The 21,510-nt window shown below is 38.1% G+C and overlaps 1 protein-coding gene and 1 pseudogene across 1 annotated transcript in view; both read left to right on the forward strand.

The window, feature by feature from the left end:
* Positions 1–302: 302 nt before the first annotated feature.
* Positions 303–21,510, forward strand: part of PECR (peroxisomal trans-2-enoyl-CoA reductase) — a 28,498-nt gene continuing 7,290 nt past the window's right edge. The window contains exons 1-6 of the mRNA XM_045559226.1: positions 303–485; positions 5,969–6,102; positions 7,015–7,180; positions 11,505–11,586; positions 17,612–17,708; positions 19,580–19,690. Of these exons, the coding sequence (XP_045415182.1) occupies positions 362–485; positions 5,969–6,102; positions 7,015–7,180; positions 11,505–11,586; positions 17,612–17,708; positions 19,580–19,690 (714 nt within the window). The 5' untranslated portion in view covers positions 303–361. The remainder of the gene's footprint in view (positions 486–5,968; positions 6,103–7,014; positions 7,181–11,504; positions 11,587–17,611; positions 17,709–19,579; positions 19,691–21,510) is intronic.
* On the forward strand, positions 8,514–9,832 carry LOC123643623 (annotated as a pseudogene).

Raw genomic sequence — 21,510 nt, forward strand, 5'->3', positions numbered from 1 at the left:
GTGAGGGCGATAGCACTGAGGATTGAATTTTCAAAATAGAGCACACCCCCCTCTGTTTTTTTTTTCTTTTGCACTTCCCTTCCCCCCTGTCAATGGCATCGAAATAAAGAAAAAGGAGAACGAGGAGGCTCACCCACACGTGCCCGGGGATGGATGCAGGCGGAGGATGCGGACGCTCGGGCGGCGGCCGCCGGGGAGCGGTCCTGCCCCGGGAGGATGCGGAGCAGCCGCGGCGCGCGGGCGGGGCCGGGGCGGGGCCTGGGGGTCACGTTGGCACAGGCGCGCTGAGCCCTGCCCACCTCCGGGCGCCCAGTGACTTACACTGGCCAAGGCTGGGGACACTCGTCTCTCCGCGGCAGCCATGGCCTCCTGGAACAAGGGCAGAAGTTGTCTGGCGGCCGCGTTACTGCAGAACCGAGTGGCCATCGTCACCGGCGGGGCCACGGGTATAGGAAAGGCCATCGCGAAGGAGCTCCTGCAGTTGGGTACGTGAGCAGTCCCCTGGCCAAGGTGTCAAGAGCTAAGGGTCCGTAGAAACACGGCTGGGGTCACCTGGGGTCGGGAGCCGAGCGTGGAGTTGCAGAGCATAGGGGGCGTAGATGTGGGCGAGAGTGAAATACGACCACGAGAGGCCGAGAAGAGAGCGGGTCTTCCTAAAACATTGTGGAGCCACTGGTTTATAAACTAAAGGGAACACTTAGAGCCAAAGATCCTGGACCCAAGGCAGGCAATAACTAGATCTGTGAAAACTCGCGCTGAAATTAATTTTACGTTCAATTTTATGTTCATATTTGAAATTAATCCATTCTATGTATTGCCTAATCTGAGTGATTAGAAAACATGAGAAGACTCGAACTGGAAAAGGTAAACATATTGAAAAACTCTCATCATACTGTTCTCACATCTCTTAATCATAACCACAGCAAGAAAATATAGTGACTATTTGCCTTGACTTCGGTGAAGGAGGGCCCTTGTGTTTAGAAAAACACATAATGGAGGGAAGAAACCACAAAGGGGAAAATAGATAAATTTATCTATATGAAGATGTAAGTCCTCATTGAATTAAAAAACAATATAAGTTTGAAGGCATATGAAGAAAAATATTTACAACAGAAGACAAATAGTCTTATAATATAGAGAATTCTTACAAATGAATAAAGACCCAACTTACTAATAGAAAAATAGGCTAATGATATGGACTAAACCTTCCAAAAGAACTCCAAACATGCAAGAAATACATGAGAAAATAATCAACTTAGATGATAATAAAATGCAAAATAAAACAATAAGATGCCTTTAGTTTTCTAACAAAATTTTGAAACACTTGGAAAAATGAAAATGTTGCTAAGAGAGTGAGAAGGCAGGCAAGAATGTAAATTATTACAACCTTTCTGGAGGGCAATTTGGAAAATAAGATCCAAAAACCTTTACAATGTTCATGCTCTATTACTTGGTAATTCCTTTCTTAGGGAATTACTTTAAGGAAGTAAGCAGAGACAAGCAAAGATTTGTATACCAGGATGTAGTGATATTTGCGTAGTGAAAACTAGAAATAATCTATCCATTATAAGGAAAACAGATAAATCAATAACAATGAAATATTATGCTACTGTTTAAATATGCTGCTATTGAAGACTTTATATGGAGAAATACATACCACATATAATTGGAAAAAGCAGGATTCTAAGCAAAATAGCATTCCAATTTGTTAATGAAAAATATATATGCAGAAAAAGAATGGACGTTTACAACATTGTTAGCAATATTTTTTTTCTGAAAACAGTTTTAATTATGAGTGGTGAAGGAGCTCAGAGAACTTCACCTCACAATAAGACTCCTTGGTATAAAGAGTATTTTGAATTAAAGGCCCTTACAGATCAGCTGGTGTTGACAGGGGCTTTCCCTCTGTCTCCATAAAGACTGGAGGGACCCATCCAGAAGAACAATTCTCTTTCCAGTCTCCTTCCAGTTATCTCAATTTCTATTGCTGCAAAGAAGATCAAGAAAGCAACCAGACCTGGCCCAACCCATTTTAAAAATAATGCCTGTCTCTGAGGTTAATTTAATTTCCCAAAAGTAGCATTTACAAGTCAATCTGCTTCCCTCATCCATTCGTTCTCCCAAGATTCTATTCATCCTCCCTAGTAATGATTAATTGCCCCTCAACAGAATTACCTATATTTCTCATCTCCCCCCTTCCCTCTAAATGAGGGTATATAAGCTTCTGGACCTCACTGGGATATTGGGCAATCACTATGTGATTCTCCCTGTACACAAGGTACATAAATATGTCATCCCTTTCTCTCATTAGTCTTCCTTATTGTGAGTTGATCTTTCAGTGAACCTTCCGAGGGCAAAGGGGAAGTTTTCCTTTTTCCCCAACAGTGGTTAAAATTGTCTTCATTTTTCAATTTTAAAATGAACATGTAAATTGCCTTTGGTACCGTTGTGTTTCCAAGACCTGGCATAGTAGGAACTAAAAAAAGTGTTATATTAGAAAAAAAAGAAATCCTATATATTTTTATTAAAAAAATGGGAAATTAACATTAGCTAACTGAACTGTGGTATAGCTCATCACCATTAATAACCACTCCACTTCCAACACCAAACTCTATCCCCTCTTAGGAAAATCCATAATAAAATCAGAATTGTTTATCATTTAATGCCAAGGTCAGGTACTAGGCTTCCCAGCAGATTTGTTAGGATCCTAGTTTACCTTGTAGGACCTTTAATGGGTTTTCAAACATTTCAACTTTCTCCGTTTGTTAAGTTCGAATTGGCCAAACATTGCATATCACCTGGAGTAAGGTGGCAGACTTTATTTTTATTATCAGAGACTGAAACAAAGGCAGTGATCTTGTAATCTTTCGGAAGCCATGGATCCTTCTGATATTCTAATGAAAGCAATGGAGCCTCTCCCTAGAAAAAGATGCTATATACTTAAAAAAACTATATACATAATTTTTTTTTGTTGTACTGGAAATGGATTTCCTCCGGTGAAAGAATATGAAATAATTTTTACTATGACATTCTCATCTTTATTTTTTTATGCCAGAATTAATGGCTATTTCCTGAAAATTGTTATATGTTACTTATTGGGCAAATAAAATAATAGTAATAGTAGCCAATTCTTTGTCCAGTGAGAAGGCCACTGTTTTTTTAGTGTGAAATACAACTTGAATTTTGAGGCATGGTTTTTAAAATGGTGATTACTGTGTTGTTTTTCACATCCAAATGATTTTGACTTTTCCTTTTGCTGAGAGGCCACAAAAAACCCTAGCTCCCGAGAGTAGAATGTAGCAGGCAGAATTGGATCCCCTTTGTACATTTGACAGCTGCCTTTAGGCACAGGGAGTCTTGATTTCATCAAGGAATACCAAAGACCATTCAAATTGAATTCATGTCAGATCCTTTTCTTTGTCTTCTTTGTCTAATCATTCGCTTTCTGTTACTACAGGAGAACGTACGGTAGATAAAATGCAAGTGGAAATTGTGAGACAAGACAGCATTTTTTCTTGCTCTAGTGACTAGTCTGTAACCAACACCAGGGACCTAGAAGGTGCTTAGTAAATGTAGTATTCTGAGTTGAGGATTGAAAGGAATCAGCATCAGCCCAAACAGGAGTGCAACACACTGGGCTGCAAGCCCCTGATGTGGAAATAACTCCTTATCCATAGCTATTTCTGTACTTCATTCTAACCAGGTCCGTCAAGCTTCCTGAATCTCTCTAGCTATTCGTATAAACAAAAACAAAGTCTGTCCAAATCATTTAGCGTAACAGTGAAGAGAAGGAGTATATCTAACAGTTTTCTAGTTTATTATGAGGTGGCATAAGAGGTTTGTAATAAATTCAAATAGTATAGAAGTATATAAAAGAAAAAATGAGCCATTCCCATTCTGCCCTTTTCCTAAATCCCCACTTCTTCATTGATGTTAAGTTTGCCTACACTCAGGTCTTCTGGCTGCACATCAGTGGTCTCTAGAATGACAGCAGTGGGAGTATTCCTGTGGTCAGCTATTCTTCTTACCACTTCCCTGATGGTCAGTTCTAATTTCACTTTCAGTGTTACCAATTTTCATTTCTTTGTCTCGCTTTCATCTTTGTTTGCCAGTCCCTCTTTTGATCATCTATTTTTGCAAAATGTCACATGGATTTTATTGTTGGGAGACAAGGAAATGACACAATTACATTTTTTGCTGTCTGCATGAACTGAAGAGATGATGAACAGTGACTGATCAATGACAGGCTTTGAAGGAAATGACATGATTATTCAGTGATCGTGATGTGCCTCTGTTGTTTACATAGTGATCTGAGGTTTGGAGAGCTAGCAGTGAAGTTTGTATTTTATGCAGTTACTCACCGTTAATATACTGTGGTAACTGAAATTTGAACCATATTGTTGGAGGACTGGTGTCATTGAACTAAGCTAAAGTAACTGAAATTAGTGCATGTGAGAGCTGAGCAAAGCAAAGACTGCCTGTACTTGCATTTCACCCTTCCTGGCCATTGTGCTGTTATTCTCAAGGAGAGGGACAGAAGCATTTTATTTCTACATATGTTATAAATCCCAGAATACACAGTTATTTTGCTTTAAACTATCACTACCTTTTGAAGAGATCTCAATACAAAGAAGAAAAGTCTTTATATTTACTCACATAATTACAGGTTCTGCTTCTCTTTTTTCTTGTGTAGATTTAGATTTCCATTTGGTATCATTTCCTTCTGCTTGAAGTAATTGCTTTAATCTTTTTTTGTAGTGTCGGCCACTTTGATGGATTCTTCTAGCTTTCATATGTATGAAAAAGTATTTTGCCATCGTTTTTGAAAGATGTTTTCACTAGGTCAAGATTTCTACGTTCTTAATCTTTTTTACTTTTTTGAGTACTGTAAAGATGTTGTTCCACTGTCTGGTGGCTTGCATTGTCTCTGAAAGCAGTCATATTTTTTGTTATTAATATGTATATTAAGTACACTAGCTGCTTTTGAGATTTTTCTTGTCATCACTGCTCTATTTAATTATATAAATCAATGTCATTTCTGGGTATGTTTTTATTAATTGACTTTTCTCAGTTAATAATATGGGTTGTTCTTTTCCTGCTCCTTTGCATGCCTGGTAGTTTTTTGTTGGATGCTAGATATTTAAACTTTACCTTTTTGGGTTCTGGCTATTCTTCTCTTCTTACAAATATTCTTAAGCTTTGTTCTGGGATGCAGTTAAATTGCTTAGAAACAGTTTTATGCTTTAAAAGAGGCTTGCTTTGAAATTGTGTTGATCTGAGCAGCCTTTAAGTCTATGGCAAATTTTGCTGAGGCCGTCCTCTTCTGAGTACTTCACTCAGTGCCCAGTCAAGGGTTTCTCCTTGTGAGCACACTATTCTCAGTGCTGTGTGAGTGCCAGGGCTTGTTCTTCCTGCTCATTTTGGATGATTCTTTTCCACTTTGATTTACTCCTGTGCACTGATCAGTACTCAGCTGGAGACTTAACGCGGGCTCTGATCTCTGAAGCCTTGTCTCTGTGTAGCTCTCTTCTCCCTATGCCTGTGCAGTCTAGCTGCCTTGGCCTCCCTGCACTCCCAACTTCATCCTTTCCATCCAGGGAAACTTCTGGGTTCTGAATGAGTTCCTCCTTCTGTGCTGCAGTCTGGAAGCTCTCTCCAGGCAGTAAGCTGGGGCAAGCAGAGGGCTCACCTTGTTTGTTTTCACTCTCCCAGAGATAGCTGTCCAGTACTACTTGATGTCCAATGCCTGACAACCATTGTTTCATGTATTTCATCTGGTTTTTTAGTTTTGAGCTGGAGGGTAAATTCAGTTCCTATTACTCCATCTTGCCCAGAAGCAGAAGTCCTAATTCATCTTTTTTTTTTTTTAAATAGGACCACATGAAATAATTTCTCAACATTATTATTATTGGAACTTGAACAATGCTTGGAAGCATATTTACTTGTTCTCTGGCTTGTTTCTCCTCAGGGAGTAATGTGGTCATTGCATCCCGTAAGTTTGATAGGTTGAAATCTGCTGCAAGAGAACTGCAGGATGACCTACCTCCCACCAGCCAGGCTCGAGTCACTCCCATACAATGCAACATCCGGAATGAAGAGGAGGTAATGCAAATGTATCTGTATAATTTATTTCCGCATTTTAATTTGCAATAGTGGTTCCTAAACCTAGCTGTGCTTCAGATTCTCCTATGGTAGCTGTCTTAGGTGAGGTTCACTAGAAGCAAAGCTTGCGAAGGAGATTCTTGCGTTAATGCTTTACTGAGCCAGAGAGGGAGGGAAACAAGAAGTGATCTCAGCTAGAGACTGCCTTTTGCCCTTTCACTCGTTTCTTTTTTTGGGCATTGGCTTATGCTTTGACCTTTAAGTCATTTCATTTTTTTTTTTGAGACAGAGTCTTGCTCTGTTGCCTGGATTAGAGTGCCGTGGCGTTAGTGTAGCTCACAGCAACTTCAAACTCCCGGGCACAAGTGATCCTCCTGCCTCAGCCTCCCAAATAGCTGGGACTATAGGCGCATGCCACCACGCCCAGCTAATTTTTTCTATTTTTAGTAGAGATGGGGTCTCACTCTTGCTTAGGCTGGTCTCAAACTCCTGACCTGAAGTGCTAGGATTATAGGCATGAGCCACTGTGCCCAGCCAAAGTTATTTCTTGATGTTCATTTAAACCTGATTTTATTGCTATCTTCTTATTCTTGGTTGGTAGCTTACAAATTAATATATGACTGAGGCCTACCCTACTTAGGGGTGATCCAGGCCCTTGCACATATCTTGTCATCAAAATTACAATTTTAGCTTTATGATCTGTGGATATTGCATACTGGTAAATTACTCATTGGTGTAGGATTTTTAGGTTTATTCATTGCCGACTTCATGTGTACTTATTGCAGTATATGGAGCTACTGTTCACTGTGAGAGAATGCGAGCTTTGTTATACTTCTAGAGCAAGCAATCAGTCCAAGTGGCAAGTTAGGTTATTAAACTTTTAGTATTTTTACTTTCAATGTTCTTCTGTAGGTGAATAATCTGGTCAAATCTACCTTAGATATTTATGGTAAGATCAATTTCTTGGTAAACAATGGAGGAGGCCAGTTCCTTTCCCCCGCTGAACACATCACTTCAAAGGGATGGCATGCTGTGATTGAGACCAACCTGACGGGCACCTTCTACATGTGCAAAACAGGCAAGTGCTATCGATAGTCACAAATCAATGGGTCTTTTCTTAGAGATCATAGAGAATCCTATTAGAGACTCACAAGCCCCAGGTTGTTAACATTTACTGCCCCGATTTTCTCACATACAACATAGGAATGTAAATTAGTACATTTCTGGATAGTAATTTGGAAATATTATAAAATGTGGATATCCTTTGATCTTATAATTTTATTTCTAGGAATTTATCATGAGAAAGTTGTTAATGATCTATACAAAGATTTAGCTGTAAAGTTGTTCATAGAAATAGAGAAAACTCTCACACTTACTTCGTTTTTAAGAAATGGATTTGTTAAATCTGTAAGAAGAACCAATTCATAAATTCAGAATAGCAGAGAGAGTCCACAAGCTTTCTAACAACTACCTGGCATGCATGCATTGTCTTTCGATTAAAAGTTATGTTTCATAAATGGTTAGTATTAAACTCCCTTAAGTTGAGTAGCTCAAAGATTTCCTTAAAAACTACTCAAGATATTCTTATGATGAGAAATGTAGAACGAGTATAACTCTGGCCCAAAGGGTCTTCACTCCAACATGGGCTAGGCTTTGCATCCTATAATATCTGCAAGTCAGAGGTTTTGCAGATATCCCCAGACTTCACCTTCAGCTACTAGCAGTATCAAGCACTGTGTGTGTTGTGATTCAGGATTGGATGCTCCAGTGGAGAGAACCAGAAACAACAGGGGCTTGAATAAGACTGTTTATTTCTCTCACATTAAAAAGTCCAGGTAGGTAGTCTATGGATAGTATGGTAGTTTCATAATCATTAGGGACTGGGAATCCTTCTTATATTGCTCTACTATTCTTGACCTGTTGTTCCAATCTCATGGTTCAGGATGACTGCTTCAGTTCCTGCCATCATATCTGTATTCCAGACAGCAGGAATGGGGAAAAGTGTAGTGCTCACCCATTCCTTTTAGGGGCACCATCTGGAAGTTGCACTATTACATTTGCTCCCATTCATCAGCTAGAATTCAGTTAAATGATCACACCTAGCTGTAAGGGAGGGATGAGTCTTTAGGTGGGCGGCTACGTGCTTAATGCAGATTCTATTTCTATGTAAGAAGGTGAGAATGAGTATTGGGAGACAACTAGTAGTCTCTAACCCAAGCTTTACAACTCAGTGCTTTCACTCCTTCTCACATGCAAGTCATCAATCTTACCAATCCAAGGTTCCTGGCCAGTAACTGTTAATTAAAAGTCTGAAGAGTCTAGATTCTGCCATGATTTTTATTAGCCAGAACTGAGTTAAAGAATATAGGAATCATTCCTGGAAAGTTGAAACCTCAGATTCTCTCTCTAAGATGTACCTCAGTGCCACAAATCACTGCATACCTCTAAATGATGGAAACAGAATTCCCATCATCGGACTTGGTACCTACTCAGAGCCTAAGTTGACCCCTGAGGGGGCCTGTGCAACATTGGTGAAGGTTGCCATTGACACTGGGTACTGGCACATTCATAGGGCTTACATCTACCAAAACAAGCACAAAGTTGGGGAGGCCATCAGGGAGAAGATAGTGGAAGGAAAGGTGAGGAGGGAGGATATCTTCTAGTGTGAAAAGCCGTGGGCTACAAATCATGACCCAATGATGATCCACCCAACCCTGGAGAGGATGCTAAAGGTTCTCCAGATAGATTAAAATACCCGTGGCCCTTAAGCCAGGAGATGAACTCTATCCTAGAGATGAGAATGACAAATGGTTACATCACAGTTCAAATCTGTTTGCCACTTTGGAACTTGCAAAGTTGTTGGCTTAGTGAAATCCCTTGGGGATTTTAATTTTTTTTTTTTTTTTTTGAGACAGAGTCTCACTTTGTTGCCCGGGCTAGAGTGCCGTGGCGTCAGCCTTGCTCACAGCAACCAGTTGCTGTGAGCAACCTCAAACTCCTGGGCTCAAGCGATCCTCCTGCCTCAGCCTTCCCAAGTAGCTGGGACTACAGGCATGTGCCACCATGCCCGGCTAATTTTTCTATATATATTTTTAGTTGTCCGTATAATTTCTTTCTATGTTTAGTAGAGACAGGGTCTCGCTCTTGCTCAGGCTGGTCTCGAACTCCTGAGCTCAAACGATCCGCCCGCCTTGGCCTCCCAGAGTGCTAGGATTACAGGCGTGAGCCACCGCGCCCGGCCTAATTTTGCAAATTGTAACTGCAGGCAGCTGAAGCTAACCCTGAACAAGCCAGGACTCAAACATGAGCCAGTCAGCAACCAGGTTGAATGCCACCCGTATTTCACCCAGCCAAATCTCTTGAAATTTTGCCGACAACGTGACATTGTCATTATTGCATGTAGCTCTTTGGGGACCTCTAGGAATCCAACCTGGGCAAATAGGTCTTCTTCACCTTTGTTAAAGGGCGAACTTCTAAACTCATTGAGGGAAAAGTGCAATGAGACGTCAGGTCAAGTTGTTTCGAATTTCAACATCCAGTGAGGGGTGGTTATTATTCCTAAAAGCTTTAATCCTGAAAAGATCAAAGAAAACTTTCAGACCTTTGATTTTTCTCTCACTGAAGAAGAAATGAAGGACACTGACGCATTAAATATTATAAAAATGTCCGCTTGGTGGAAATGCTCCTGTGGTGTGATCACCCCGAATACCCATTCCATGTTGACCACTGATGTCAGAGAGTTCCTGGACAGATTTTTCCCTCTCATATGTGCCAGGATCTTGGGGTGGGTACTTCCTATGGATATGGAAGTGGAAGGGCTTTTACTGTCCTCAGACGAAGTGGTGATGGAAGCATCCTTTTTTTGTGTAGTGTAAGTGACTTTGACTCAACCATGTTGAAGAAAAAAAATGTTTAAATCTATTGAAATAATTCTTGAAAAATTATCAGCTAACATTTTATTAGATCAATGTCTTCTAGGTTCCAGACAGAAAAACATTAGACTATAGAAAAGACTTCAAAAGCAACATATAAAGACAACCCATGAATCTGGTTACTACCATTGGTGATCCAAGTTCTTTAGCAGTTAATGGGACGACAGGGAGGGTGGAGAGCCAGCCTGTGCCAGTGTGTTGGCACTGGCCTTGATTGTAATATAGAAACAGCCAATATAAGGTCCACATATGCATCATTAACAAGGAAGTGATTTAGAGAGAGAGGGCTAAGTATAGAAAACTCTTAAAATAGAGCTAATTAAACACCATTGTGGTCAGCAAAGCTGTTGTGATTTTGTTGTTGTTCATTTCTGTGTAATGTATGTTTGTTGAGCTTTTACCCAGCTTGAAGAATGGATACTTCCCGGTTCCCTCTTGCACGCTTAAAGGGCCTGAGTTTCCACTCGACTGGCAAACATACTTGCACTGTCTTACCAGTCTTGCCCACACAGATCACAGAACCAATGTTATGTGAAGAGGCTCGAAACAAGCAACATACACTAACAAAACCCTGCATTGTAAAATGGTCCAAAGATGGCTATTTTAAAAGAAGGAAAAAGTAGACTTTAGGAGATATTTTGAAAGAAGAGGCTTTATAAGTTATTATACTTAAGACTTTAAGAGTGTTATTGGCATAGCTTTGTAAATTTTCGAAAGTAGCAAGTTCAAAAGAACACTGGTAATATTAACTATATGTAAATTTTTTTAAGAATGAATAAGATTATTAGAATTCAGCAATAGAGATGTACCTATTTTCAATTAAACTAGAGAAATACATTTGGTGCATTCACATTATGTCACTCTTACCAGGTGAGAGAGTTCTTCAAAAATTATGTTTTCCCAAGACCATTTACTTATAGATAATCTTCAATGACCTGAAGACGTGTTTGAGAAATTATCACTTTAAAAAATTTGATCTATACTCATTGTTTCCACTGATTCCAATAGTAATAGTTATAAAGTTGCCCTCTGCAAAATATTTTGTTCACAAGAAATAATAGAGTGTGATGATTTTTTTTGCACCAAAAAAAAAAAAAAAGGAATACAGGGCCTACAGTTTTTCTTTTGTTTGTTTTTACTTTTAAAAAATAGGGCCTTTAGTTTTTAGTTTCTACAAGTTACATTTTTTATGCCATAATAATAATAGTGAAAAATTGAAAACCATGTAAATATTCTAGAGTAAAGTATTAGTTGAGTGAAATTTTATATATCTCTATGATAGAGAATTATGTAGCCATTAAAATATTGGTGTAAATATGTTCTTATTGACATGAAAGGGCTTTTTATAAAAAAAAGTAAGTAAAAATGTAAAACATATCAAACAGGTAACGTGCTGGAACAAGGTATCAGAGGAGGGTCAGGACACTATTTAATAATTTAATATGATTGTCATTTTTCTGTATCCTGCAGTTTACAACTCCTGGATGAAAGAGCATGGAGGATCCATTGTTAATATCATTGTCCTTACTAAAAATGGATTTCCGTCAGCTGCGTAAGCATTTTTATATTTTTTCCTCCTATGTCTTTGGGTTGTTATCTGAATGGAGAGGAAAAGGGGTAGGGAATATTTCTTAAATCAAGATCATTAATACCTTTAATGAGTTGTGACCTCAATACTTAGCATTTCCCTTTATTTGAACTTTAAAAATGTACTTCTAAAACATTCCCATTCAGATTAGGATGGCCAAATTTACCAAAAAAAGAAAAAAACAGGATGCCCAATTCAATAATTTTTTAGTATAAATATGTCCCAAATATTGCATTAGGGGCATACTTGTGCCAAAAAATTATTTGTTGTCTATCTGATGTTTACATTTAAGTGGATGTCCTGTGTTTTATCGGGCAACTCTAATCCAGATGTTACCAAACTTGCCATCACTGTCTAAGGACTGCTTATTTATTAAGGTGTGGAAATGAAACTCTTCTATGTAAATTTAGATTTGAATGCCATGAATATACCCATTTGATTTTAGACTGCACTGCTAAATTGATACTCCTAACAGATAACCCAGAATTTTTTCCCAAAAGTTTATAAGGTTTTGTCCTTCTAATTAGCCACTCTATCAGCAGAGAGTTTGCTTCCTCTGTGCAAATTCTAGTACCCTCCTCAATTCCTGCATTATTCAGAACTCCCTCAGTTGTATGGGACAGAAATAAAATTCAGACTGGCTTGAGTAAAAATCTAGGGCGGTGGTTCTTCAAGTGTGGTTTCTGGACCAGCAGCATCAGCATCACTGGGAACTTGTGAGAAGTGCAAATCCCCTAGCCGTGCTCTAGATCTGTTGCATCAGAAACTGGGCTCAGGGCCCCGCAAACTGTGCAAGCCCTCCAGGGCCGTTGTGTTACCAGCAGAACCAGCGCACAAAGGGCATGTTAGGTTCAGCCACGATGTTGGCAGGAAACTGCCTCTCCTTTTGGTTTTGCTTTCTTTGTGTCTGCCTTCATTCCCAGGCAGGCAAAAAGAGCACTAGCAGAAGTTAGAGGTCAACACTCTAGCTGTTCGTAAAACTCCAATGCGAGAGTGTTTCTCGAATTGAACCAGAAAAAGAAAAAAAAAAAATACCAGTGCCAGCAAGTCCCAGAGAGGATATTCATGAACTGACCCTGCTTGGGTCACAGGTACAGCCATCAACCAAATACAGTGGGATGAGGTTGCTCCGCTGTGCACGGTCAGCTCAAGGCAGAGGGAGTGGGGTCCACACCACTTAGACATAGACTGAGAACAGGCAAGAGTGGTTCCTTAAGTGGAAATCAAGGTGATGTTACCAAAAACAGAGCAAAGAATGCAGGGCAGGTAAGTGATACCGCTGTATTTCCTTTTCCTGCTCATTATTCATTACTTACCTTTTTTTACTTTTCTTACGTTACCTTTCTTAGTGTTTTGGAAGAAATAAAGTCAATTGAGATTGTAGGTTCTATGTGTATTTCGCATTCTCACAGGAAACTACTATTACTAGTTTGGGGGCATATTTTTCCCCACTTTTTTACAAGAATTATATTAATATAAACACTATTCTATATCTTGCTGTTCTCATAAATGAACAGTATATCCTGGAGATATTTTCTTAAGAATCTTAAGAGATTTCTCCTTATTTTCTATGGCTGTCTAAAATACCACTTCCTAAACCATAAAGTATAATTTATTTAACCATTTTCCAATTGATGAAATTTGGGTTGTTTCCAACTTTTGACTAACAAAACAAAACACCTGTAATAAGTAAAATTGTATATGCGTCATATAGCATGTGCATTAAATTGCAAGAAGTGTAATTGCAGAGTCAAAAATCATGTGCCTTTGTAACTTTAACAGATCTTGCCAAACTACCCCTCATAGAAGTCATAGTTCCCTTATTATGATCCTTTATGTAATATATAAGAAATAATGAGTTTCTTGGCTTAAAATAAATTTTTTGAGGAAGCCAGTGGCTTTTCAGGTATTCAGTTGGCTAGGAAAAACCAACTTGTCTCTGCTATGGAAAAGGAATGTTTCAGATATTTCTTGCTTTTGTTCTCTTAGGAGTAGTTTCCTCTTCCAGTGGCTTTCAAACTTTCTATCATGACTCATAGTAAGAAATAAATTTTACACCTTGATCTAGTAAACACCTGTGTGAGTGTGTGGGGTGTGTGTGTGAGTGTGTGGTGTGTGTGTGTCTGTAACTGAAACAACAAAACATTCATGAAGCAAAGCTATTCTCACTATATATGGTGTACTATGATATTTTGTATTTTATTATATTCTAATCTGGGTTTTTTTTGTTTGTTTTTTGTAAGTGTTGGTTATTACTTGCAAAATTTATTTCACTACTGGTATTGTGTTGTAATTTCCAGTTTGAAAGACACAAGTTTAGGTATTCTCCACAGTAGAAAAGGGGAGTGAGTGTCAGAGGTTGAACACTCCTTTGTTTTAAATTTTAGCTCTCTTAAGAGACACATGGGAAATGCTGGCTGTCTCTCATTTACTTGACCAATATTTCATATAAGTAGAGTGTGGCCCAGGTACAGGTACAAGGTACATCTGGAAATAAAAAATGAATCCAGCACTAACCATCCACGTTCTCAGGGAGCCCACAATTAGTGAGGGAGCAAAGCGTGAAACAGTCCAATGGACTCGAACATGTTGGGTGTTCCAGTAAAGGTATTTGCAAGTGTGCAAGCAGGGAGCACCAAGGAGGGTGACATTCTGGCAACATGTCCCAAAGGTTAACTTGGAGTTTGGTAGACATATGAGGGAGAGAAAGGAAGGCAAGTAAAGGAAACATCCCATGCAAAGGCAGAGAGATTTGAAACACCATGGCACTCTGTGGAACTGCACCTATTTCTTTGTGATGGAGGGGGGTGCAGCAAAATTAAGAGCTGGGAATGGAGTTGGAGTCCCAAAGGACCTTAGACACTGTGGAGAGGAGTTTGAACTTCATCTGTGGTTCCTACAGGAGGGCCTGTGACCCTGGGGCTGTGCATCCAGATGGCACTCAAGGCTGCAGGATTGTCACAACTAACGCATTTCTCTGGAGGATCCATTTTACTCTTAACAGTTGGGAAGGAAAACATATTTATATTAAGTATGTATTACAAAGGACAATTCAAGAATGGTGAGGATTAAGGGAGTTATAGTTTAGGGAGCCTTACCTAGTTCTCCCTTTGGAGGGGGGACATTTATATACCATGTTTAGTCCTGTCACAATTTTTTTAATATCAAATATCTTTGAATAACGAAAATGTATTTTTCAGCTAATGGCGAATATATAAAATCTGTGACTGAAGAATTTGGAATATCTCTTGAAGTTCACTATAATGGAATTTGACATATTTGACTCTTATTCTGATTTTGATAGACTTTTATGTTGGAAATGGATGTTTATTTTTTTAGAAAGGAAGTCAGTAAGCTTATTTAGCCTACTGGCTCAGTTGATTCTTTCATAAGAGTCTAAAAGACCATCCAAATAGAACAGGAGAAAAACAGTATGCCAGGAAGCTGCTTAAAAACCACAAGTTTAGGCCTGGCGCGGTGGCTCACGCCTGTAATCCTAGCACTCTGGGAGGCCGAGGCGGGTGGATCACTCGAGGTCAGGAGTTCGAGACCAGCCTGAGCAAGAGCGAGACCCCATCTCTACTAAAAATAGAAAGAAATTATCTGGCCAACTAAAATATATATATAAAAAAAAAATTAGCCGGGCATGGTGGTGCATGCCTGTAGTCCCAGGTACTCGGAAGGCTGAGGCAGTAGGATTGCTTAAGCCCAGGAGTGTGAGGTTGCTGTGAGCTAGGCTGATGCCACGGCACTCACTCTATCCAGGGCAAAAAAGTGACACTCTGTCTCAAAAAAAAAAAAAAAACCCAAAAAAACCCACAAGTTTAGCAGTTCAAAAATATGGTTTAAAATATATAAATTATTTGCTCTTTTTTTAAGTATTTTCTGTAAATTCTGATTCCTAACACATTTAGGAAGCCAGTGATTGCATTTTAAGAGGCAATTAGGGAAGGGTTTTTTTCCTATTCACTTAGATATCAGGCAGTGAAAAAAAATTATGTAAATGTAGGTTGAGTATTCCTAATCTGAAAATTCGAAATCTGAAATGCTCCAAAATCTGAAACTTTTTGAGCACCAACGTGATACTCAAAGGAAATGCTCATTGGAGCATTTCAGATTTGGGGTTTTCAGATTAGTGATACTCAAGCGGTTATGTATATGCAAATATCCCAAAATCTGAAAAAAATTCAAAATCCAAAACACTCTGGTCCGAATCATTTTGGATAAGGGATACTCAATCTGTAAAATATTCATTTGAGAGAAGGTAGAAAATGCTGGGGTTTTTGTTGTTGTTGTTATTGTTTTTGAGACAGAGTCTTGCCCTCTCACCCTGGGTAGAGTGCAGTGGTGTCATTATAGCTCTCAGCAACCTCAAACTCCTGGGCTCAAGGGATCCTCCGGCTTTAGCCTCCCGAGTAGCTGGGACTACAAGCATGCACCATGATGCCCGGCTAATTTTTCTATTTTTAGTAGAGACGGGGGTCTTGCTCTTGCTCAGGCTGGTCTCGAACTCCTGAGTTCAAGCAATCCTCCTGCCTTTGCCTCCCAGAGTGCTAGAATTACAGGCATGAGCCACTGCGCCTGGCCCCAGTATTGCTTATTTTTAAAATTTAAGACCGGGCGAGGTGGCTTACACCTGTAATCCTAGCACTCTGGGAGGCTGAGGCGGGTGGATTGTTTGAGCTCAGGAGTTCGAGACCAGCCTGAGCAAGAGCGAGACCCCGTCTCTACTAAAAATAGAAAGAAATTATATGGACAACTAAAAATATATATAGAAAAAATTAGCTGGGCATGGTGGCACGTGCCTGTAGTCCCAGCTACTCGGGAGGCTGTGGCAGGAGGATCCCTTGAGCCCAGGAGTCTGAGGTTGCTGTGAGCTAGGCTGACGCCATGGTACTCTAGCCCGGGCAACAGAGTGAGACTCTGTCTCAAAAAAAAAAAACAAAAAAAAACAAAAATTAAAACTTAAAATTTTTCTGCAGTGTCACTTGGAGATAATCTCTAAGAAGTTACTTAAAGAAGTTTTAGTCTGGTGGTTGTTTTTATTTGTTTTTTATTTTGTTTTGTTTTCAACAAAAGAAGTGCAGAAATGCAAAATGTAAAAGTCTCATGTCCTTGCCCAATCCATCCCATCTTGCTCCCTGAAATTAAACATTTCAGGTAAGATGGACAAATTGAAGAAATGATATTATACATGTGTATGAGTATATTTCTATGCTTTTTAAAAAACACAAATGGAATCATATTTTGAATACTCTTCTTCAACTTGCTTTTTAACTTAATATTAAATTTTGGATGAATTTTGAGCCAAAATTCATCAGGAATTCCACTTCAGGCCAAGATGGAGTAACAAGGACAGAATTTAACCTCTTACTGAAGCAGCTATAAAATGGACAAAATGCGTGAATAAGTGGGACTGAAGACATGGGACATCAGGCATTGAAGGACAGTGATCTCTGAAAAACAGGAAACAATTGAGATGAACTCTGAGATTATCCCCACTCACTGCCTGGAGAAAAGTTTTGGAATCATGACTCAGGGCAGGGGAACTGAGGCAGAGCCTGGCAGTCTCCCTGAGTTGAGGGAAAGGATGAGGAGACCAGAGGTGCCCAGGTGGCTAGAATTTTCAGGGCAGAGTACCTGAGAGGAGAGAAGTCTAGACCTGTCAGCCTGCTTAAGAGAAGAAATGTAACACCACATGTACTCACTATTAAATTGGAACTGATGAGCACACATGTGCATAGAGGAAATTCAAACTCAGTGAGAATCAAAAAGGGGGAATGGGAGAGGAGGGGAGGGTCAAAAACCTACCTAATGGGTAGAGTGAACACTATTTGGGAGATGGGCACACCTATAGCTGGGACTCAAGCATTTCAAAAGCAATCCATGTAACCTAAAACATTTGTACTCCCTTAATATTTTGAAATTTAAACAAAAAGAAATGTTCAAGAGAAGCTGATTATGATGATTTATGTTTTGTCTTTCAAAGGCACAGTGGAGCTGCAAGAGAAGGTGTTTACAACCTCTCCAAATCCTTAGCTGTGGAATGGGCCAGTAGTGGAGTAAGGATCAATTGTGTTGCCCCTGTAGGTAAACATTCTACATTGAAACCTGTTGACAAATTGTGCTCCTCTGATTCTATTGGTGGTATTGATAGAGATATTTGTTAATATGCAAGTATAGTACAAAAGATTGACTTTAAAACATAGATAAAATCAGAAAGTCTAATTTGCATTACAGAAGTATTCTTTGATTTACCGTCAGATGGTCAAGAAGGTAAACTTAAGCCAGTGGTCCTCAATCCTGGCTTAGATATATTAGAATTATCCATGAAATGTTTAAACAATAGTGATGTGTGAGCTTTACTCCAAACCATGGAGTCTAGGCATTTATTTTAAAAGCAGCCTAGAAAATTCAAATGCACAGCAAAGGTTAAGAACCACTGCTTTAAGGATTGAATTTTTCCAGATTTTTTTCATTATTTCTTGGTAAATCATTAATCCTTTATTAGGAGAGAGAAACTTAAAGTCAGAGTTCTAGCAAGGAACTCTCAGTTAAAGAGCAACTAGAGGTCAAGAGAAAATTTCTCTGAATCATAATGTAAATGATGGGGGTGGGAATCACAATGTAGCCAACTTCAAAAACTATCATTTTTGTGAAATAAGCTACAGCCTAAGTTTTCTTGGTATTACATACTGGCCATGAGAAACAGTAAATGAAATGGCTCACTCATCCTGCACAACTCAGCTCAGATGTTACCTCTGTGATCTTTCCTGGTTGTTGCTGAGAGATACTAATCATCCCTCCATCTGAAACTCTAAAACATCTTTGGATAGTATTTATGGATCTATCTATATAATATCTATAGATATTGCTATCCATAGAACTCAGTGGGAACTAAGCATGACTAATTTCATGCTTGAAGTTAGTAATCTCATTTTTAACAAAATTGCAGGCTCCTATCTAGAAACTTCATATTTTCCTTCAATCCTCCACAGATGATATTACCTTACCCGTATTTTACTCAAATATTTATAAAATAAATTAAAACCTTTCAATACTGGCCTCCAAAAGTGCATATCTTGAAAACCTTTAGTGGTATGTTAGTATTATAAGCATAATGCTAATTCATGTTTGTCCTCCAGAGGTTTTTTAGGTTTAATGGCTGAACTTTAATATAATACTTCTGGACGATTTCATCCTCTTTAAATAAAAGATTACAAATTATTAATTGAAAACCAATATATTGTCCCAGTATCATTTGGAATAATCAATACAGCCAGATTTTCTCATTTTACTTTCACTCCTCCTCTTTCCTGCCCTCCTCCCTATAGTACTTTATTGTAGTTAAGAATCCATAACAAATAGCTTCATCCTGTGGTATACAGTTCTTGAGTAATGTTCCTAACTTTATAAGCCCCTGAGAGCCAATGAAAGATAAATAAAAGAATTCTTACACAATGAAAATTTTGGTTTGTTTATATTGGATTCAAATGTTTTATTTGTGATTTCAATCCAGGTGAAAAGCCAAGAGAATATTGGATTGTCTAAGTCTCACATAGCCATAGTTCATTTCTTCCTTGTAAAGCAGAGAAGCCTAAGTGGGATAAAATAGATGGAGTCCCCTTGTCCCATTGTGTCTGTTTAAGTGCCTCTCTTATTTACTACTTATATTATTATGCTTTTCAGGAAGCAAGACTTTTATGAAAAAATTTAGGGCTTGGCTGGTTATTAAGGGAGAGGAGGTCACAAAATGAACATTCAGATAATGCAGTTGTGGATAGTGGTTGACTATACTCCTTTGACATATTGAGAAAAACTAATGTTAGAACTGTTGACTTTTGTGTTTAACTTAAGTCACTAATGTTTGATATTGGTCAATAGGCTGCCTTGATATCTTTATAATTAAAATTTAATTTTATGTTTATTTTTGTTTCCATTTTATTTTTAAACATAGGGAATAATTTATTCCCAGACTGCTATGAACAACTACGCTGATTTTGGACAAAACCTTTTTGAAGGGTACTTTAAGCATATCCCAGCTAAACGAATTGGTGTTCCTGAGGAGGTAATGTATGTTTCTAGCACTGACTAGAATTACTATACCTTATACTTTGGAAATTTGTAACATTCAGTGTCCTTTTCATGTGGTGTAGCTGGCTGATAGAGATCATTTTTCTCACTGCCACCAAACCATTTCTCCTGTTCTTTCTGGCTCTCAGGAACATCCTGGTTGTGCTTTGACTACTGAGAGCAATCTTTAATTAGGAGTGAATGTAGTATGAATTAATAATAGCGTGTTTTGTTGTTTCATTGTACTTTTAAGCTACATTATTTTATTATATGGTATTTGTTGGTACCTAGGACCCTAAGCAAGTCAGACAATTAAGAAAGTTCCATTTTAGATTTCAGTAAGGAGATTTCAGGAAGATTGAAGTCCATAAAAATCAATACCTTTCCAAAATGCCAGCACTATCAGTCTTAAAAAGTAATTTTTTTTAAAAAGCATATCTTTTCCACAATAATGAAAACTAAAATGCCCAGCAGTAAACTGAGCCCTAAATAAAAAAAGAAATCACCTTCTTCCTTAGTGTGGCAGGCAGTGTATCAGTTTCATAAATGAAAAAAAAAAACCAAAAAAAAACCAAAAAACTTTTTTAGTGAAGAATGGAAGAAAGACCAGTGTAAATAGAAACATATTATATTCCTCAATGGGAAGAATCAATTTTATTGAAATTCAGGTTTACTCCATAAAAATTCTAGAAGAAAATGTAGGAAAAACTCTTCTAGACATTGGCCTAAGCAAAGAATTTATGACTAAAACCTAAAAAGCAAATACAGGAACAGCAAAAATAAATAAATGGGACTTGATTAAACTAAAAAGTTTCTGCACAGCAAAGAAAATAATCAATAGAGTAAATAGCCTACAGAATGGCAGAAAATATTTGCAAACTGTACATCTGACAAAGGACTAATATCTAGAATCTATAATGAACTCAAACAAATCAAGAAAAAAAACAAATAACCCCATCAAAAAGTGGGTGAAAGACATGAACACATTATTTTTTCAAAAGAAGATAGACAAATGGCCAAGAAACATATGAAAATATGTTCAACATTACTAATCATAAGGAAATGCAAAATTCAAACCACAGAAAGTAGAATGATGGTTACCAGTGGCTGGAAAGGATAGTGAGGTGAGAGGATAAAGTTGAGATGCTTAACGGGTACAAAAATATAGTTAGATAATTAGATAGAATGAACAATATTTGATAGCACAACAAAGTGACTATAATCAACAAAAAGTTAGGATATACTTTAAAATAACTAAAAGAGTGAAGTTGGAATGTTTCTAACACAAAGAAATGATAAATCCCTGGGTGATGGATACTTCAATTTCCTTGATTTGATTAATACACATTGTATGCCTGTATCAAAACACCACATGTACCCTGTGAAGATATACAACTATTATATACCCATAATAATTAAAAATAGAAAAATAAAAAATAAATAGGCTTCTAACACTCTCCAGCAAAACTGCTGTGATATCAGGACAACTTCATTTACCACCCTCCCCCATACCTACTGCAAACCTTCCACACTCTCCATCCACTTAATTCTTCACACTTCATACCTGAGCTCTAAGAAGTCTTCCCTTACCTCTGCCAAATTAAGTCTTCCTATTTTACACTGTTATAATACCACTTACTTTTTTCCTCATGGCTTCTGTCATCACTGCAAATTTACATGTATTTGTATCATCGTTATTACATTTATCATTATTAATTAGTGGTATCAATCAAGTCACTTAATAATAAATCAAATTAATAAAAATTTAAAAACAAAAAAATTATTAATTCATTTAAAATAGTAGTAATAAAAGCA

Source organism: Lemur catta, chromosome 8 (genome assembly GCF_020740605.2).
Source record: "Lemur catta isolate mLemCat1 chromosome 8, mLemCat1.pri, whole genome shotgun sequence".
In the NCBI taxonomy this organism is placed as follows: Eukaryota; Metazoa; Chordata; class Mammalia; order Primates; family Lemuridae; genus Lemur; species Lemur catta.